This window comes from Brachyhypopomus gauderio, chromosome 13 (genome assembly GCF_052324685.1).
Source record: "Brachyhypopomus gauderio isolate BG-103 chromosome 13, BGAUD_0.2, whole genome shotgun sequence".
NCBI lineage: Eukaryota > Metazoa > Chordata > Actinopteri > Gymnotiformes > Hypopomidae > Brachyhypopomus > Brachyhypopomus gauderio.
The window spans coordinates 16,563,941-16,586,166 of NC_135223.1; the positions used below are offsets into that span (position 1 = coordinate 16,563,941).

General features: G+C 41.6%; 1 protein-coding gene across 2 annotated transcripts in view; it reads right to left on the minus strand.

The window, feature by feature from the left end:
• scn5lab (sodium channel, voltage gated, type V-like, alpha b) overlaps positions 1-22,226 on the minus strand; it is a 100,944-nt gene that overhangs the window by 55,602 nt on the left and 23,116 nt on the right. The window contains exons 4-8 of one of the 2 annotated variants that reach the window (XM_076971290.1): positions 20,742-20,831; positions 18,745-18,873; positions 16,466-16,557; positions 14,863-15,114; positions 11,947-12,010 (exon numbers count right to left, since the gene is read on the minus strand). In XM_076971290.1, the coding sequence (XP_076827405.1) occupies positions 11,947-12,010; positions 14,863-15,114; positions 16,466-16,557; positions 18,745-18,873; positions 20,742-20,831 (627 nt within the window). Of the gene's footprint in view, positions 1-11,946; positions 12,011-14,862; positions 15,115-16,465; positions 16,558-18,744; positions 18,874-20,741; positions 20,832-22,226 lie in introns of those variants that run through there. The other variant, XM_076971289.1, reaches the window with a different exon arrangement.

Here is a 22,226-nt window from a genome sequence, read left to right on the forward strand (position 1 = left end):
TGTGGGGCGATGGGCACTATCGCTCTCAGACACCTTGCCGTGGAGGACGTGCTAATGGACGGGCCCCACTTCAGCTCAGGCTGATTGGGAACCTCGTACCCAACCACACTGATACCACCCCCCATTTGCCCATACTGCACAATGGGCAATGTGAACATGTGCTATGAAAGCAGCAATTGGAACTATTTAGGGTAGTGCAATCTGCCCTTTATGCCAAACACTCTCAAAAGTCAAAGTGCAGTAAGTTGTTTTTGTTGTTGTTTTTTCTACTAGTTTTCACTGCTTAGCATTTTTCCCAAAAGTGGGCCTTGCTTCATTCCCCCGATACACTACAGTGCCAGTGTAAGGGCTTCACACCGCTTCACACATCCCTTCATTAAGCAGGCATCCTAATGCTACTGCCATTTAGGAGTGATTCGAACCTTAGTGTGGAGTCACTTGGAAAATCTGTTAAAAGAAAGTGCCCTCACTCAGCAGAATGGCAGCTGGGGTCATATCATTGAAGCATAAGGCATTCTACCACAGGCTATTTTGGGAATGACCACGTATCTTTGTCCTGTTGGGGTCCAGGGAATGAGAAGGAGGCAAAAACAGAGCCGGGGTGATGGACTCTGGGAGTCTGAGTTCAATGCTCCTGCATGTAAACCAATACACTTGCTATTGTTTCTGCGCGGCTACCCTTGTTATGTCAGAAGTCTGTGTCACTACATGCCAAGATGTAGTACAGGTGACTTCCGATGGATGAGTGTCACACACCTCAGGTTGCCTGGGGCCGTATCATGTAACCACTCTGATCGACATGACAGGCATACTGGCAGTGTGAACCAAACTGGCATGTTCGAACGGAAAGAGGGGTCAAATTGCAACTAATGGTTGGTTTAACGTGCAGAGACAAAAGAGTCATTGCAGTGAGAGCAGCTCAGTGCCATCCAGTGGCATACGAGAAGACAGAGTTTCCCTACATTTGACATGTTTTCACTCCTTTGCTGATGCACACTTCACTGAATACAGTAGCTAGACCAAAATAGGCGAGCCAGAGGGGGTGTACAACAGCAGGCTCCCTTACCTCTGATCATTTGGGTTCCAGCTACTGATGAGCTCCCATTGTTTGGCAAAAGGCCACGGAGAGCAGGGACAGCAGTAACTGACCTCAATAGTGGGTCAGAGAAAGGGAACATTGGCAGTGGCTGCAACACCCCCGCCAGCTCTGAAACAACAGGGGGGATGAGGAGGGGGGAGTGTGACAAGCAGGCTTCAAAGCCTGGAGATTCTGAACACCCCCACCCTGCTAATCGCTGTGCTCGGATTTCCATCCAGGTTCACAAGGTGACTAACGCACTCTACCCTCCCTCTCCTGGATGAACTCACTCTAGGTGGGAAGACACACGGTGAGAATTAAATACCTGATGTCTGTTGTCCAAATGGTAATAAACACAGACCTACAAATGATCATGCAAAACGCTGATGAAAGAGTCAGGTGAGAGCACTCTGTCCTAGCTTTTTTTTGGATGGAAAACAATTACCGTATGCATTTTTAAATTTGAATAGTTGCTTTAGCTTTAGTTAGTAAACGCTTTAAACTAATGGACAATTAAACAGTTGGTCTGTGAAAGAAGGCAATCAGCGGAGTGCAGTAGAGCTATTTAGAGGTGGTTCTGATCTGGCTAAGAACCAAAGCCTTGATCTGTCTACTTGGGTGACATGTAACTACCACTACTGTCATATTTAGAGGTTCCAAAGCATCACCCAATCACAGTTTATAAATAAACTCTCTTGCTTTAATGATCATACCCTATCATAATTACTGCATTGCACTTGGACAGATGGGTGTTTTTAATAGATATGAAGTACTAGTGTGAAACTTGCCATTTTGGTTAGCACGAGTGAATTATATTTTAACATTTTAATTTTACTACATACTTCTGTAGATCTGCTGTTACTTGTACTGTAAGCTCTGGCCACTGATTGCGACCATGTACTGGTAATTAAATCGAATGTATTTCTAACAGGCCTGCTGCAGCTTTGTCCAGCTCCATAGGTCTGTTTAATCTCTGCTGGACACGGGTCAAAGTCAATCTTCTTATCACAGGACAAGGCTGACAGATATGTCTTTTGTTTCAGTCTGGCTATGGGCAGATGTTAGAATCAACAGACAGAATTTACAGGCCTCACTATAATTTACAACAATGGACCATTAGACAGCAAGGCTGTCACAGCTGTAACTGGTGATTCAAGGAGAAGATCAGGCACTTTCCATATGTGTAATTTTACATTCCCACTTGGGGGAAAAAAACTGCTTCGGAATTTGAAATATCACATTATCAATTAATGGATACTTTTAAGATAATGTTTTTAACAATTTGCAGCTATGTCAGAAGATATAGAAGGAGCGGGGATCCTTATCTCAGGAAGCCTAGAGTGCTCCATGAGCTGATGGTTCTTCCATCAGCCTGCCTGGCCTCCTTCCTACACCATTGTGCACAGTTTCATTTTGTTCCTTTTCTTTTTTTTCCAACTCTTATTTGTGCACTTGCTTTACTTGTAAATGCCTCAGAAGAAAAGTGTATTCTTCTCCTTCGCTGTTATTTTCACCTTCTATATATTTAGCCTCTAATGTATAGCACAGGGATGTGAGATTAAAAGGGTCCAAAGTGAAGACATAAAAACTAGGAAAGATAATGCTGAGACAATCTGGATGCTTGGGAGAGACATTAAAGGCCTTTGTTGCTGGAGAGTGCAGTGCAGAGAGTAAAGTGCCCAGTGCATTATCACACAGCCGCTGTGCACAGGACAGAAAGTGTAGTGGCATTAGGTCAGCTTCAGCACTACAGAGGGCTCAGAGAAATTCCTGCCTGTCCATCATGAGATGGTCTTTGGGCTGCCCTCCTTTTGGGAAGTCAAGCCCAGGTCAATGAATGCCATTAATTGTTTTAACTTCAGGGTCAGGGTAATAAAAGCATGTACAGAGAAAGTCGTAATAGATTTTTTAAAGGGTATTGATTATTGTAGTAAAACGCAGGGGGAAAAAAATCAAATGAATTAAGAAGATTAATTTATCTTAATGATGCAATATAACTAAAGATGCAAGCTTTAGATTTTGTAAGTGAAAATAAGGATTTCACTAATTAAAAAATCAATACATTTTTAGGAAATGTTGACTATTTGGATGTTTTAAATAGTGGATACTTAGTGTATTTATATAGAGAGTATTTATAGTATTGATAAGTAGTGAAGTTCATTAGTAGTTAGTAATCAGAGGTTTAAAAGGTTTGCTTTAAATAAGCCTGTATAATTGAAGCCCAGAGTAGAATGTTTTACACATAGCCTAAATACCATGATCAGGTAATAGGAAAACTGTCAGCCATGTAATAGTGATTTTTCCACACAAAGACAGAGCAATAAAATGTTTTATAGGCTTTGGTTAAGGCTTTGTCTTAAAACCTTAAATCTTAAATCAGTGTGCAGTGATGCATACTGCAATGTTGGTTTTGTAGCGCAACAAAACTAAAACATTTGCTAAAACCTTTGGCTGTCCATTTTATCACTTTACAAGATGGTATTATTGTCAAGATGGTATTGCAGATGGCAGCCTGGGCAAAGTGCTCTGTAGTGTTTTCTTAATTTAGTGTTTGTTTCAGTACTGGATTAGTAATCAGAACCTGGTTTAAGTCCCATCATTGCCATCACTGTTGGGCCCCTGAGTGAGATTCTTCACCCTTATGAACTTCACTCACAGTTGTAAGTGGTTTTGGATAACAATGTCTGCTACAGGCTGTAAATGTTGACACTATGTGTGTTCAGTTGCTCTAAATTAGAGAAGATGTGGTCTTTGGTTGGAGAAGACCAAATTCACTAGAGAGGAACTGCTTAAAATCAGTTCACACCAGACTTTCACCAATCAGATTTTCACCAGTTTCCATTTCCATTCCATTACAGTCATTTTTTGTGTTTTTTTTTGAGATCTTAGTTGTAGAAACTTCAGCTCTCTATGAGATGGAGGAGACACAGATTGGAGAAGTACGCTGGTGTGCTAGTGAAGCTCAGACAGCAGGGACTTCAAACTGCACCTCCCATCAGTTCGCCTAATAAATCGCTGCTAGTTCCCCTATAAAATGGATGAGCAGCTTCTCCTCAACAGGACAAGCAAGGATTCTGCACCACACTCGGTGAATCCACCCCTGACAAGTGGATTACATTGGCAGGGCTTCCATCTCCACCGTGGATCATGTAACAGAGCCGTCAGGGAAAACAAAAGGTGGTGGAATTGCTTCTTCATCAACTATGTCTGGTGTACAGATGTCCCTTTGTCCAAATGCAGAGACATTGTTGATAAACTGCGAGTCCTTTTCTTCACTGCTGCAGTCTTCCTCCTTCATTCTGGACAGTGTTGTCCTCACTTCTCAGCCCAGGTTGAATGTTGCACAGCAAACCCTGGCAAATCCCACAACTGGCTTAGAACAGAAACATCAGAGCTCACTTTTCATAATACTTGGGGACTTAAGATGTCGCAAAATTAAACTACAAATTATCAAAATACAGACAGCTGATTAATTGTTCCACTGGAGATAATAACACTTTGGACCACTGCTACAGAATTCTGAAGATTCACGAGATTAATTTTCTCAGGCAGGTTTCATACATAATCCACCCTAAATGCAGAAATAATGATCTACAAAGCCTTTGGTCAAAACAGTGAAGAAATGTACCAGAGAGCACAAGCAGGGACTGCAACACTGTACCAACTGGAGTGTTTTTGAAGTTACAATTGGCAACATGGATACTGTAACATCTTATAGCAGCTTACATATTACTGCCACACACACACAACAAAAACAAGTTTGGGCTCATAGCCATACTAACTTTTTTCAGGCCAAGATAGATGCATGCAGAAGAAATATAAGCATGCCAGAAACTCACTGCTAAAGGAAATCAGAGGGGCTAAAAGAATGTAGAGAGGACAAATCAAATGGTAGAGAGGCCTGCAAATCACCACAAACTACATAAGACCGTCCGCCCTTGCAGAGGCAAACAAAGATCTGGCTGACGACCGGAATGTCTCTTACTGCAGCTTTGAGAGGGACAAATTCACACCCGTCACCCACTCTAGCCCAATGACAACAGCCCCATCACACCTCTGGCACCTCCCCTCCCCCACTCGCCCACCCCACCGACACTCAGGCTGCACTTAAGATAGGTGAAGAGGATGTGTGTGTTGGCTCTTCCAGCGACAGAAAACCAGAAAAGTACCAGGACAGTGTCTCCCTTTCCTGTACCAGCCAGCTGCCTCCAGTCTTTATGCAGATATTCGACAGTTCCCTGCAGTTGTGTGAAGACCCTTCTTGCTTTATATGTGCCACCACATATGTTCTGCGTCCTGCAACACCAGTAGTAAACACATTTGCATATGCAAGGACCCTGTCTGTGGCCTTCAGCTCAACATTCAACACCATCATTCCAGTAATCCTCTCCTCCAGACTCTCCCAGCTCACTGTATCCCAAGCCATCTGTGAATGGATGGCAGGCTGAGCAGATTTTGCACTGGTGCAGTCAGAACAACTTGGAACCGAACATGCTCAGGACTGTGGAGATGACAGTGGACTTTAGGACACCCCCCCTTAGCCCTGATGTTCCTCTCAATATCAAACGGCCCTGCATGGAGACCTTCAGTTTTTGGGAACTACTATTTCCAAAGATATAAAGTGGGAGAGCCACATTGACACTCTCCTCAAAAAGGTCCAACAGTGGGGATACTTTACAGGTTCCTCACACCCTGGACAGAACCTTTTTTCAGCCCTCTACTCCCGTAGGTGCTACACAATGCTGTATACCATAACTACCAGACACAAGAGCAGTGTCTTTCCTCATGCCCTCACCTTCATAAATAGCTGACCTGTGTCATACTCATCATGCAAATACATCATACATCACAATTTCCATATGTATGCATTTTTGTTAGCACTACCACATGCGTCTGCACTTTATGTATATTGTTTGTCTTGTATATAACTAGTACATTATTTGCATATTGTGTATATTGAGATCGTAGAGCATTGGCCTACATAAGAGATATTAGAACAGCTCCTAAAGATTCACACATCTTGTCTGTGTTATATGAGCTACAAAAAATCCACACATCTTATTGTATTAAATCTACACATTGTGAATTGTCTGTAAATTGTCTCTTTTGCTTGTATTGCCAAACATGCATGACCAATAAATCTGATTCAGGTTCTGGATCTGATTTATTCTTATTGTACTTCGGTAGAACCCTTAGTAGTATGTTGGCACATGTAATTCAGGCAGCAACCAGAGGCATGAGACAGTGCTATACCCTCGCCATGAAAAGCTTAGCCCTATAGAAGTCCCCAATGGCAAGACCTGTTAATGTAGAAGGCAGCTGCGTTAACATGCTCAGAGAGCATGTCAAAGACCTCATACAACTACCACATACAACACAACGCTTTGTTGCTGTCACGTCAACATTCCACTGATTCGTGTGCATTGTAGGAATATGCATTTAGAAAGTTTTTGAATTAAAAAATTGTAATCACAATTGTAGTCTTAAATATACATCTGACTTGGTAGTCAGGTAGTATCCTTCACAGGTATCCTTCAGTTACCTTTGTAACCTAAACTACTTAAGAGTATAATGCATAAGTCTATATTGGTTGGAGGGTTTGTATTTTTTGGTTGAAGTTTGTATTTTTATTTTGTGTTTATGCATTACACATAATTCACATTTTTAATGTTGCAGCAAAGAATTTGAGATTTTGCAAGCACCCTGTCATACCAAAATTAACAAAACTCAGCAGTTGTTCAATTTCTGTCTGTTTGAACCCCAACAGTAAAATTGTCCCATCAGAGAAAACTGACTGATCCTTTCCAGACGTAGCCCTACAATAGCTGCAGGTTTTAACACCGCTGCTAATCAACAATGAACTCATCTAGTATTACTACATATACACAGTGACAACAGCAGTAGTTCATCAGCGTCACTCTGAACACTAAAGTCTACATAAGTAAACTTGCTGCCAGTGTGCATACTAATGGAATGCTAATCTAACCATCAGCACATCTCATTGGACTACATAAGTAACCTTTCAGGAGGGCTCAGCCAATTACATTCCAGCTTTTATTTGTTATCGCCACAGCAACAAATCAAATACAGTCAAAGCGGTGAGCTCAACTACAGTTGTGATCAAATTTATTCAACCCCCACTGAAATAAAGTGTTTTGGCCAGTTTGACATTGATTTTGATCATTTCAGTCATCTTATTTACAATTATATCAAAGAGGCACTTATAAATTAGACAAACATAACATAATATTTATGATGGAATAACCACAAATGTCTTTACTGTGCTCACATCATTATCAGTTTTATTCAACCCCCTAGTGACATTATTTTTTAGTACTTAGTACAACATCCTTTTCCAGTTATGACAGCTTTCAAGCGTGAAGCATAGCTTGACACAAGTGTCTTGCAGCGACCTATGGGTATCTTAGCCCATTCTTCATGGGCAAAAGCCTCCAGTTCAGTCACATTCTTAGGCTTGCGCACTGCAACTGCCTTCTTTAGGTCCCACCAGAGGTTCTCAATTGGATTTAAGTCTGGTGATTGCGATGGCCACTCTAGAATGTTCCAGCCTTTCATGTTCAACCATGCTCTAGTGGACTTGGATGTGTGCTTCGGATCATTGTCCTGTTGGAAGGTCCAACGTCTCCCAAGCCGCAGGTTTGTGACTGACTCCATCCCATTTTCCTCCAAGATCTCCTGGTACTGAAGGGAATTCATGGTACCCTGCACACGTTGAAGCTTTCCTGTACCATTAGAAGCAAAACAGCCCCAAAGCATAATTGACCCCCCGCCATGCTTCACAGTAGGCAAGGTGTTCTTTTGTTCATAAGCCTGGTTCTTCCTTCTCCAAACATAGCGCTGGTCCATTGTCCCAAACAGTTCTAATTTAGTTTCCAAAACCTGTTCCAAAACCTTTGTGGCTTGTCCACATGACTTTTGGCATACTGCAGTCGACTTTTCTTGTTCTTTGGAGTCAGCAAGGGGGTGCGTCTGGGCGTTCTGGCATGGAGGTCTTCGTTATGCAGTGCGCGCCTTATTGTCTGAGCTGAAACTTCAGTGCCCACATCTGACAGGTCTTTTTTCAGTTCCTTAGCAGTCACGCGGGGATTTTTCTCCACATTACGCTTCAGGTAGCGCACAGCAGTCGCGGTCAGGATCTTCTTTCTGCCACGACCAGGTAACGTTTCCACTGTGCCCTTTAACTTGAACTTGCGAATGATACTTCCGATAGTGTCTCTTGGAATATTTAACAACTTCGCAATCTTTTTATATCCATTGCCATTCTTGTGAAGAGCAATAACCTCTTCTCTTGTCTTCTGGGACCATTCTCTTGCCTTCACCATGCTTGGAAACACACCAGTAGATGTCTAGAAGGAGCTGAGTATCACAGTCCTTTTAAATCTGCCTAATTGGTGCTTATCATGCTTGATTGCTGCTCGTTGACATCCACAGATGTTTTCAATACCTGATGGAAAACACTGGAATGAACCTCTGTTCTTAGGAGTGGTAGTCGTAAAGGGGTTGAATAATTGTGTCAATGAAGAAATCACAAAAAGGCCATTTAATACTTTATGACAAAAAAAATTGATGCTATCTTAGTTGCATTTAGTTCTTTAACAAGTCCTTGTAAGATTTCATTATGAACACAATTACAAATGTGCACTGAATTCCATAAAACCCTTCGCAGCATTGGGGGTTGAATAAATTTGATCACAACTGTATATCTGCTATTATGACAGAGCTTGAGATTTGACTGATGGTACATGACACCATGAGACCTGTCCAAAATGCAAGTTTCATGGCCACTTGAGAAGTATTATTGTCACTTTTGGCAGTTTAGCAATTGCATTATCAATATCTCAAGGCTTGCTAATGAACCTTTCAGCTTCCACACCTATCCACATCCCTGAGGTCAACCGTGAAACAGTGAAGATCCAGATCTCCTCAGTCACTCCAGAGAAGTTACCAGTGTCCTTGGTTTTCTGATGTGGTCCTCTGCTCCCTTGTATTTATTTTCTTCTTGACTCTTGAGTTTCACTGTACCAACAATATGGATTCTAATAAAACTTTGGAGTTTTCAAATACATGCAAATTTCTGTAAATCTCCTGCTGCTCTGCCACTTCTCCCAAGGCCTCCACCCAGCATGCAGCTGTCTCTCCTGACACCTCCACCCAGCATGCAGCAGTCTCTCCTGACACCTCCACCCAGCACGTGGCTGCTTCTCCCGAGATCTTCACCCAGCACGTGGCCACTTCTACCGAGGCCTCCACCCAGCACGTGGCCAATTCTCCCGAGGCCTCCACCCAGCATGTGGCTGCTTCTCCCGAGGTCTCCACCCAGCACGTGGCTGCTTCTCCCGAGGTCTCCAACCAGCACGCGGCTGCTTCAAACGTTTCCTCCATTGGCTCCCTTGTGCCCTGTTCACCTGGCCTCAAAGGACACATAGTGAGCAGAGCAGGCTGACTAGCTTGACTTCTCTGGGAACCCGAGGTACTATTCCAGCTCCACAGAGAGTCCCAGTTCCAGTTCCAACTCCCTGGGCTCCTGCTCTGCTGGACTCATCATCTTCTGCTCCCTGTATCTCTGAGCTGGTGCTTTAGCCTGCCTCCAGTGCTCCTGGATCTGCATTGCCCACTTTGTGTAGTTGTGTATAGCATAGCTGAGCTTCCTGCTGCCCAGGACATGGTAGCTGAGCTTCCTGCTGCCCAGGACAGGACTACATTTCCCACTGTCCAGTTCCTTGGCTGGCCACAGGGCCAGTTCCTGCCCAGCCACCTGTCCAGTTTCCCGTTCAGCCTGAACAGCCTTCTTTATATTCTCCTATGTCTGTACATTCTCATGTCACTGAAGTTATTTTTGTTCCTGTTTCTGTGAATGTCCTGGTTAGTGTTCATGTTTCTATCCTTGTGTACCCTTTCGTCTATGTACCCATACCGGTCACAGGATCAATCCCTTGTCTAGTCCCAGTCCCTTTTTCAGTCGCATCACGTCCAACCTTGCGTGTAGTGTCCAGGCCAGCCCTGCATTCACACCCATGCTCCCTGTCCTGTCCTTGGGGCACCACTTGATTTTTCCATAGTTTTCCACATTGGTCTCCTGCTCCCTTTGTTAGTTTCTTTTAGACTAGACTCTTTACTCTTTGCAGGACTCTTTAACAACAATGTTCTGGCTCCAAATGACTGCAAAGAAACTGAGTCAGACAGTGACACAACGGAGCTTCAACAAGAACTAGAAGCTATTAAATAGGATCAGCAAGGTAACATTAGCTCCACTCATAGCAATGAGGAGCCTGTTATTGCATCATCACCAAAACACCTGAAGCTACCGCTACCACAGCCAAGGGCAACATTAACAAAAATAATGCCAGCACACATGTCTGGCCTTATTGTTGGTCATGGGATCAAATAATGTATTTTTGTGCCCACACATATAACAGTATAGATATTATATTATAAAATTATTCTATATCTATATTATTTGATATATATATAATTAATGGTTTAGCAAATGGTTGTTACGATACATATATTTTGTGAAAACAAATGATATTTCTTAGTGCCTTTTATTCACTACACAAATTCAAAATGTACAGTAGTACTTTATGATTTGTCCACTGACACCAGCATCCTGCTTCACCGGCACATTCAAGCTCATTACAGAAAAGTAGCTTTCTGAAACAATTAAACGCTACAATGGCTGTAATACAGTAGCCAAGTTTCCAAGTGAACGCTTGTTTTTCTACCATGTTTCTTTAATAGAAAGACTATGAAAACAAAGAGGCAAAAAAGTCCAGCCTTGGGGCAGTCGTGTTAACCTCGTGCCTTCTCAAAGCACAATTCACAAGTCTTATTTAGAGGCTGGCTGCTTTCTCTTCCATCCAGAGCCTAGGAGAGCTGTTCAAGGCCACTGACTCATGCATACACAGGTTCTTGTGCTGAGTCAGGCTGTCAAAGGCACCTAGCCATGCTTGCTTTAGTCACGCTCTGACAGGAACCCAATCTAGCACCTTACGCCACTGTCAGGCTAATCTCAGACCCCCTTTGGACCTCTCAGCAGCTGGACATTTGAAGTCCTAATTAGAGCAAGGGCCAGTCCCACTCAAGTCATCACATTATTAGTTCATTATAGACATACCCCTCCTTTAATGTTCTTGCTCACATATTTACATCACTCTAAAAATTACGGACGGTAAAAAAATGTTCAATTACTTGACCTGTTTTGATGTTTTGGAAATACCTAATGATGAAGAATTCATATTTCATGATACATTCACCAGCCACCCTATTTGAAACATCTTCCTTGTAGGTAGGCCTTGTAGATGCACAATTATAGACTATAGCACATATGCTTGCATGCACAGAATTGTGTTAGACACGTTCCAGCCCTTCATCAGTGTCTTCTCTGTGACACATGGGCACAGCTGGCTGGATATTTTCAGGTGGTTGACCACTCTCAGCCCAGCAGTGACCGAAATGCCTGAAAAACTCATCAGCACCAATATGCCTAGTACAATACCAGACCAGCATTCAGTTCCATACCATGTGCTTGTCAGTATCACTGCTGTGTTGACAGTTTCACAGTGCAAATAAGGTTCAGCAGAAGTATCCTGGGCAAAACTCAGCAGTAGTAAATGGGGTATGAGGTCACTAATAAAGTATGCCACTTGCTCCCCATTTATAAGCTAATGTGCACTGACAAAAGTGAACAGAGTGGGCAGGCACAAGGTAGGTTTCTGTAACATAATGGATACATATAATGAGATGTAGTGTTTTAGAATTAGGTGCATGAGTGGCAGGTTTGAACTTTAGCTGTGAAAAATGCTTAGGATGCCTAAAACAATGATATAATTTAAACCTGTATCACTTACCCAGCGTCACTTGCATGTCCACATAATAAGGCATCCTTTGCTCCTTCCACTTTGAAAAAGTTGTCTGGGGATGAGAAAAAAAAAATACGCCTGCTCTATTATAAATATTTTTTTAGGCTTTTAACCCAGCCAAAGACAAGGGTTTCCTCTAGCAAAACAAAAACATGATCTGTTTCTAAAAAATCATAGAAAAGGAACAATGTGTTAAATATTGCTTGATGTTGTGACACGTTAAGTCACATAATACACAGAGGACAAAACCCCATCACGATGGCCTTGACTGGCTTAAACACCAGTGCTCCATCTACCAGACTCTCCATCTAATCTCCCTTCATTTCTACCCTGTCCCCACTCCTCTCCACCACTCCAGGTCTGGCCTTTAGGTGACGGGGGCTGGTCAAGGCAGCTCAATGTTTGGCAGGCCGCCCTGGCCCCAACCTGCAGCTGCCAGTGTTACTGGTCTCAGCTGCGTGGCCTTAAACATGTCTTCTGTACAGCTTGGACTCGGATGCAAGCCAGTCTGTGGCAGTGCTTATCAGACGGCACAGTGTTCCCACCGCCTGAGTGCTGATCAGCTGCTATTGTTCTGGACAATAACACTGTTAGTCTGCATGAAAGAGGAACAAACTATGTTGATGGTCTTTCCCCAAATGCAGCAGTAAAACTATTATTAAATAGTGTCATATTTTAAAGCCATGGTGTGTATTCAGGAGAAAAGTTGCCTCATCCCCTAATTGTTCCAAACTCCTCTTAAAGCTGCAGGACATAAGATTGGTTTTGTTGCATTTACCCAGTTGGTCAGTTGGTCGGAAAATTTAAGGGTCCAAAATTTTCATGCAAAACATCTGCTTCTAAGACCTCTTAAGTACCGTCTAGCATTCAAAATCATAGAGGTTACTGGAAGACACTTTAGTCATTATCATGGAATGACGAGGCACATCAGGAGAAATAACCATCTATTTAAGTCAGTGTCCTACATCTTCATACTGCAGGTCACGTTTCTGAGTGCCAGCAATGTCCTAATTGCTATTCTAATGAAATGAGACCAACCAAAAATAATACTAAATCTAATCTTAAATAGATGTCTGCTCACCTACTAGCATTGTCATTCAATAGCGAAGAGATGACTGACAGGCCTAATATCCTAGTCCCATTTACAATCCAAAATGTGCTAATCCTCAAAGTAATTCATCATATTACAGAAAAGCTTTGGGATAATATGCCTCTTCTAGTCATATCCTTCTATCATGGTGGAGCTGATAGGAGACTATCATGGAGTTACCATATTGCTAACAGGAGCCATACTCAACAATAGTGTTGGTCGTAATAATGTTCTAACTGCAGATTTAAACAAGGTCATGTTTACACAATAAGAATCTACTGGGACATTTCTGAGAGCTTATTCCAAACACATTGTGAACAACATTAGGTAACAGCCTGACCCCAAGGTTGGCCGTGTCAGCATGACTGTGCAAATTTACATGTCTTAAGAGAAGCTTTGAAGCACAACTCAAATAATAAACATAAGCATAAAATCAATACGTAAATATACAAATCTGTGTGGAAATTCAAAAGGCACAAGGAGCAAGTCTTCATGATGCTCTGTTTGCTCTAACAAGCAGAACATCACTCGTGATCAAAGTGCTTGCCAGAGGGCATGACAGTGTAGTGTGCATGGAGCACATGCATTGGGCCATTAGTTAATTGTTTAGCTTTTTTAAAGTCTGTATCTCATAGGTGCTACTGAGAGATTCCAGTCTGTGGCCAACAATTTTGCTGCTAATTTTGACAATTTTATTGAAGGATTGTAGATTGATGGTTCTCGTTGCTTCAAGTGCCGTTATGTTATAGAACAACATGTATTCAATGAAGCATTATAGTAGAATGTTTGGACCAAGACTGCTGGACCTGTAGTCTTCAACTAACTTCTGTTGAGAAATGTGAGCTCAACGTTGTTCTTGAATGTGAGGATGTAATCGATGGTAGTTCCCAAATGTTTCTATTCTCCAAACTGTTCAATCCACAAATAACAGCACTTGGTTTTACAAACTGAATTCTGATCCATTGACTGTCTACTGTAGTTGTGGTAAGGGGAGTCTCTCGAAAGACTTCATCACAAGCGATATTAAAGTTACAGAGTGATAGTCATTATTACAGGTGAGGTTGGCCTTTTTAGGGACTGGGTAGATAATGGGAGATTTCCATAAAGTTGATATGATGTGTTCCAAATGGAGCAGTTGAAGAGGTGACAGAACACTTCTGTCAGCTGTCTGGAGTACAGTTTCAGGAGCCATCTGGACTTGGAGATTTGATGGACTTTACTCTCCTGAGAACTCCCTGTGCCTCTGCTGGGCAATGTTAGGGCTGATTGAAGCTGATCATGTTCAGCTTTTGTGTGTGTGTGTGTGTGTGTGTGTGTGTGTGTGTGTGTGTGTGTGTGTGTGTGTGTGTGTGTAAGGTATCCCTTTTTCTCTCTGGAAGGGAAGGCTTCCCTCAACTTAAAAAGTCACAACTTTTGCCACAGGAACAGAACTGCGGAGTATGTTTAAGTACCTGAATACAAACTCCACCATGAATCTCCTAGTAACACATCATATACACAGTAATTCAATAATGAACCTCCTAATGATACTTTATAGTGATTTTAACCCTATCATGAATCTCCTAATGATACATAAGCTGATCATGGGCAGCCACTGACAAGCTAGCACAGCATATGCAGAGTTTCTACTGTTTTCCTCCTGGCACCATGGCATCCTTATTGCTTTGCACCAGTGAGTCACAGCCAATACACAGAACAAACATGAGACACAGCCAAACCATCACCTATAATCGCGGTCACCGATTAACATTAGAGCGACAACACCTCAACTACTTGTGATTTATGGGTGCTCACTCAAGTTTGACGGCACGAACCTTCATCCGTGATGAACTCGGCCATGGACGACCAGGTCTTGTTATTGCAGAAGAAGGAGGTGTTGCTGTAGAGGGGGAGTGTGGTGCTATTGATGCAGTGGGTTGTGGTGCGAACGCACTTCTGCCGTAGGTTCCCCATGAAGAGCTGCAGGCCAATGAGGGCAAACACGCTCAGACAGAACACAGTGAGGATCATGACATCTGCCAGCTTCTTTACAGACTGAATCAGGGCGCCCACAATAGTCTTCAGGCCTGAAAAGGAAACAAAAGGTCGTCAAAATGGAAACATCTTAGACGGGAAGCATGTTAAACGCATTTGGGTTAGCCTTTTACAGGGAGGTGCAAGCAAGTAAGATATGAATGCTCAAAGGCAAAAATACTAATAAAAACTGCAGTAGAAATGTGTTATCACTGCATTTAATGTATCAGAGAATTTCAATAACTTTGGACTTTTATATTTTTATACTACCATTATGTCTAGTTACTGATACTGCATATACTATCTATAGATATATACATATCTCTGTTGAAATTAAATACATTAACAACTTTTACTTTCTCTATCTTTTTCTCTCTCTTTCTCTCTCTTTCTCTCTCTCTCTCTCTCTCTCTCTCTCTCTCTCTCTCTCTCTCTCTCTCTCTCTCTCTCTCTCTCTATTTTATTAAATTTGTTTGCATGCCCACCACCTGTGAACCAAATTTCACAACAGTGCAAACTGGAGAGAGTCATAAATAGCACAAATTCTAACACAAATCAATACTGCACAACAACAAATGCTAATGTGCACTCTTTCTATGTTTACTGAAAACTCCACAGACTTTAACCATCGACAGCAGACGCTACGGAAGGAAGCCTATATTCCCATCCAGTTTCTCAGTGGAAAAGAACGTTTCAGCTATGCACATTTTTTGTCTTTTCTTTATGCTTGAAAACCCCCCTCAAATCAAGTCACTCAGATTACTATCAAAATGCTGAATGCAGAGCATAGTGTGTACTGGCCCATGCAACTGAACTGCTGCCTGAATGCAAAAGGCTTTAAGTCCCTCGTTCTGTAGTGGGCATCTGCTGTCGATGTTTATGGCTTACCATGCAAGTCACTCTAAAGCTATCCATGCCTGTGTTAGGTGTTAAGCACTAAGGTCCAATGAGACTTTTGAAGTTAGCTTAGCTCACAAGATGGAGTCCAAACTGTAACCTGAAACATCTGTCTTTATCTAATTTCACCTGTCTGTGTTCACAGTACTATACTGTACAACATAGGGATAGTCAAAAGGTATCTATGCAATACTTCAGCCTCAAATGTCAACTGAAATCTCTAGTGACTCTTAAAGGAAAGTGAAGGTTTTCTTCTGTCTTTATTTATTCATAAATCACATCTTTCTAAATGTGGTGTTTACATGGCTTTGCTTAGCAGGGCATCTTTTATGGCATATCAATACGATCTATGCTACATTATGCTTCCCAACACAAAAGCCTCATCGCCTACATGCAGCATTGCCAGATTTCCAGAATAGCTTTGCTATTTGGAAGAAAAGGAAATGTGTTGTAGGCTTTTAGCCATCAGGCAGCACAGGAGACCTTAGTGGTTAACGCCCTTCTCACCTGGGATGACCGAGATAGTTTTCAGTGCTCGTAGGACTCTGAACGTCCGTAACGCTGAGACATTGCCCAGGTCCACAAACTCAGTAACATATCTGTAATAAGCGAAAACGGAAGCGCACACAATGACAACAGCACCAACAATGGGCAAAACAACACAGGAGAGGGAGGCAGGGAGGGACTGGTGTGGGCGTATGGGAGCGGGATGTCTGGAGTGTTGAGGGGAGATGGGTTGGGGCAGCTGGACTTCAAAGGAGTTTTGCGCTGGACTGGACAAGGAGCGACACTGCAGCCCGATTCCCAGAATTCAGGAACAGGAATCCCTTACCTGGAATTACTGAAATAGTTTTCAAAGCTCGGAGGACTCTGAACGTTCGAAGTGCTTGCAGATTGCCTACTTTAATAAACTCAGTTAGAAACCTGCAGGATCAAATTACAATTATTTGAAAAAGAAAAAAAGACAAAGCTAAATGACACCACATAGAAACAGAGCGAAAAGGGAAGATGAGAAAGAAGGTAAATCCAAATAATTCATGTATTTTGCTTTTTGTTCCTAAGGTCAGAAACGGAAGCAGTACCACCAGCCTTTTTGATTTTCAGAGGTGGGATCAAACCTTTTGGACCCAGATGCTTTAGACGTATATCGAGTTACATCTCTTCTGACCCATTAAACTGATTGAGTTATTGAATTACTGTAAGAGAGGGGTCGGTGAGGGGGTGTGCTGGTGGGATTGCACCACTGGTAATATCACATGTGGTGACAGGAGATGAGACATGGACCAGGCCTGGGTGGTGTTAAGAATATGATTATGTTTGGATGTGTCACTCAAACGTGTGGCAGTCAAGCACAGGAGGGCAGCTATTCTGTTTCCATAGGAACCTGGATCAGAAGGGGGAGCATGTATCGTTTATCACCACTTGTATCTGTTTTGCAATCATCAGTCTGGATTTAATAAAGCCAGGAATGTGGCCAGTGGCCCTGTCAATGTCCCGACACTGCCGTGACTTATTGGCTACAGTATGGCCTAAGAATCTATCTGGGGCAATGGAAGCATCCAGTTCAAGGACAACTACCCCGTTCAGAGAAGAGAAATAAAGCTGTAAAAGCCAATGAGAAATAAGCACTTAATCACTGGCCACACCCAGGCCACAGGAAGGCCAGAGACAAGCTGCCCTAGTGCTTGACTGGCCTGACAACCATGTAATAAAGAGATGAAAGCATTGCTGGTCCATTTAAGACACCTGCATTACTGAAACACTCCTCATATATATATATATATATATATATATATATATATATATATATATATATATATATATATATATATATATATATATATATATATATATGAAGCTATTTGCTTGCACAGCTGATGAGGGACCTCTGTCTGAAATGTCCTGGAAACTGTCTACTACGTATGTTATCTGAGGACACTGCAGTTACTTACCTCGAATATGTGTGTAGAACAAATATCAATTATCTTAAGCATGAGTGCAGTGATGCAATGTCCAGCTATGCAAAGTACGTACTTTCTGTATTTATGGGATAATGTTTGAATCAGAAAACATATTTGGGATTCTTTTTATAATTATTTATATTTCAAATGTTTTAATAGCTGAATTTAAAATAAAAATGTCTCTTGTATGTTTCCTTCCCATTCTTTATGAATATAAATTTAGCATGACAAAAAATACGTTTCCATTACATGTAATGATTTCATATGGATTTACAAACTCCTGCGCAGACCTCAGTCTCACTTAGTCATAATCTGAATATAAATTCATACTATATAAATTCAGCAGAAATACAGAAAAAATAAAGAGGCAAAATGGCACTGAAACAAGGACATTGACACATGAGGTAGGAAGAGGGTTGTTAACAACACAAGCGTATTACATGAACACTTAGGGGAATATGACCACATTTATGCTTACCACCGTTGCTCTGGCAATATGTGTTTGGAGCTTAGGTTCATGGACAGGGTAACTGATTATATACTTCTAGCTTCTAAGACTTGTGTTTAAGACAAAACACATATGAACATAGTTCCCTAAAGGATATCTAGACCTATTAATGTTATCCTATAGAAAGACTTTTCTTTTTTCACTGACCTATTATTTTTTTTCTTTATCAGACCAATGCAACTAATTATAATTACCCGCACTAATGCTATGAGTGGGTTTAATTTAGGCATTAATTCAGAGGGAGATGGTGGTAGGTGGATGAAAGGGGTTAAAGAGGTCACTGAAGATAATCAAAGGCCTGGGGAACATGTACTTACGCCATGACAATCACGCTGAAATCCAGCCAGTTCCATGGATCCCTCAGGAAGGTGAATGGTCCAATGCAGAATCCCCTCGCCAGAATTTTTATCAATGACTCAAAAGTGTAAATCCCAGTGAAGGTATACCTGAGCAGAACGCAAGGGGCAGGGTGGAACAGGGGTGGACAAATACCCAGACCAGTAAAAATCAGTGGTACAGAAAAACAGAGAGAGAGGTAAGTCCCCCTCCTTAAAAAATGGTCTGATCTTCAAACCTCAAGAACAGAGTTTAAAAAAGGGGAGGCAAATTGACACAAGACAAACACGGAGCTGTAGTGGTGGTGGGGGGAAGGGTGGGGGTGGGGGGGGGGGGGCTGAGTGTGGTTGTGTTTGTATGCTGATAAAGACATGAGAAGCACATGTACAGTACAGTGGCAGCCCCCAAGGCATGAATGGCAAGCGATTTTGACAGTAGCTGCTTGATGAATTATCAATCATCAAGACTGAGCATTAAAATCCAGCACATCACTTTACAGTTCCAGAAAGAGACAGTCCAACAGAGTGGATGGTGAGTGATATGAAGGATGCAGCATTCTGAAGTGCACAGTCATATTTCTGTCTCTCTCTATCTTTCCCTCTCCTCCTCTCTTTCCCTCTCTCTCCATCTCTCTCTCTCTCTAGCTCTGTCTTTGCTTTAATTAGGTTTAATGCAGGTTTTCCCTTTTTCATATATAAATTCCTCTCCATTAATATCATACCTCTCAACACACTGAAGCTTAGGCTAACGGCATAAAAATAATGGTAAAATTTGTAATAAGATCCAACTTAATAAATTAATATGCTATATTTAAATTTAGCGACCCAAGACCATTACTCCTGAAATATTTGAGTTATTCTGGCATGAAGTGAACAAACACATACAGAGTTACACAAATGCAATTGATCTTTGCCTAGGCTTACAAGGTCCTGAGAGGTACAACGTAACTGGGTTGAAATAGGTGTAGTGTTACATTGCATGCTACATGCCAATGAACACCTAATCAAAGAATAAATCTGAAGCCCTGACTGGAGTGCTGGGTCAAGGAGAGGCTAGTGCAGAGGTCTTCATTAAAGGTGAATGCATTTGGCTCAAGCCTCACTCCCCTTGGTAACTTACACTGCAGTGCAAGTCTCAGAATACAGCAAACTATATGCTGCATTGTCATAAACATGGGATAAATCCATTCTATCCATTCCAATACATATATAACATGTACTGACTGCAGCTGGGGTTCTGGGGCCTTACTGATGCTGGAAACGATCGACAGACTTACTGAGAGACAGACAGGCAGACCCACAGACAGGCTGACAGAGCAGTGGTCTGTTGGGACGGTTCATGGCAGCAACACACAAACAGACAAAGAGACAGATGGACAGGCAAGCTGGCTGACAGACAGGCAGGGAGAGAGACAGGTAGGTAGAATGAAAAAGTACCACAAGAAGAACCAACAATCAAACGAGATAGCTAGATAGATAGATAGATAGATAGATAGATAGATAGATAGATAGATAGATAGATAGATAGATAGATAGATAGATAGATAGATAGATAGATAGGATTTAACCCATGTTCTTCTGAAACAGATGTATTGGCCAATTGTATCTGAAAACTCTATGCCATTCCTGACATTGTATTTACTTTTTAGAAAGTCAATTGTTTTAATGAGATTTTAGGAACGCGGAACGGTATATGACAACCATACCATGATTTCATTCCAATGTAGCATAGCAGAGGTGCAATTAGCAAAGTCATGGGCTTGACACAGTCATATTGTTAACTTACTTGCTAATTGAGGTTGGCAAGGCAACAAACACCTGGCAAAGCTTTACATCAGGACAAACAGGGCACAGTTCAGAGGTCAATACAGTCAAAGAGGGTTACGAGATAGAAAAGAAAGAGGTACAGAGGAATTGACAGGGCCTCTTTCAGTCCAGGGAGGGTTGCATGCCTAGACAGAGAAAGAAATGATACTTACTCCACATATTTGGCCCACTGCGCTGGTTCTGACATGGCCATGAAGCAACAGTTGGTCAAAATAGTGCACATAATGAACAGACTGAATAACGTAGCGCGGTTAAGGAAAACGCGTACATTCAAAACGTCACACAAGCATTCAATGTGCTCTGTCAGTAACTGCACCGGGAAACAATTCTTCATGAAAATGAAACAGTGACTGTGAGATTAAACTGCAGTCTCCCTCAATCAGGGAATCATAAGCCATTTGACGATTTGCTGTCTGGTGTTTTATCATTAGTTCCTGCACAGATATGACCAAAGGTCTAGAGGGCTGTTTATTTAAATAGATTTTTTTTTTTTAGATTTTTAAATGTGACATTTTACATCTGGGGTCTGGTGCTGTTGTCTCTCCACATGAGGACAGGAGAAGTGTCAGTGCAACTAAGGCCATCAAGAGCCTGAACTATCAGAATGAATCAATCAGACACACAGACAAAACATTAGATGCATTGTAACCAACTATTTTGTTCTTTGTTAAGAAGCAGGAGAGATTAGTATGTTGTTAAAACGGCAAACCAAAGACAGCTACCCTAGTGGGTAATCAAAGAACACTCAGTTATAAATTTTAAATGATTGATTCTTAAAAAAAATCTAATCATAATCGGTGCCCAGAATATATACTTCTGTCTCTGCAGAAGGTCACTTGAAATCTCCATGAAAAATATTTCTGAAGTACTTTTGGAGTTCTCAGAGTTGGTATGGAGTCAGTTGGCTGTAAGACGCTCACAGCCTTGCATGACTCATCACTTACAATGGATCTGCATTATTAAATATGGCAGTTTTATTTAAGAATACATTCATTGTCCAATGAATTAGGGTTCCCTGGGGGACTGATTTTGTAGTATGATTTACTCATCAAACTTGTATATGTCCTCGAAATTGTCATTTAATCAAATAACTGTGAAATTGAAATGCTTTCTCTGTCTAATTACTGCAATCTATATGTAAATGCTGTTATGTAAATATGTATATTTAACATTCTTAAAATTTGATTTTTGCCCATCTGATAACATGTAGTAAAGCAAAAAAAACCTCATGTATATTTCTCAGAGCTTATATGAGACAAATTCTTGCAGTAGATTCATCATAACAGGGCTTGATTACAGGTTTATAGGACTTGTAATGTAGGGGTCTAAAAATCGAACTGTTCACAGCAACCAGTTGACAGTAATTGACAACTGCTCACTCTGCTAAACGATGCTGAAAATGATAACTCAGTCATTGAGGCGTGGGCCTGTCCTGCTTCTGTAAATACAGTCTCCGCATGTGGTCCTCCCACAATCTCTTATTTTCATCATTTTCTTCTGGAAGGGGCAATTTGAAACCACTGTATATCAGGGTAATCTAGGCCTCATTATGTGACAATGGGGAATTTTAAAAACATTTTCTTCCAACATCTCACAAGAATACTTGGTTAAACTTTTCTTAATCATGTTTATCTTGT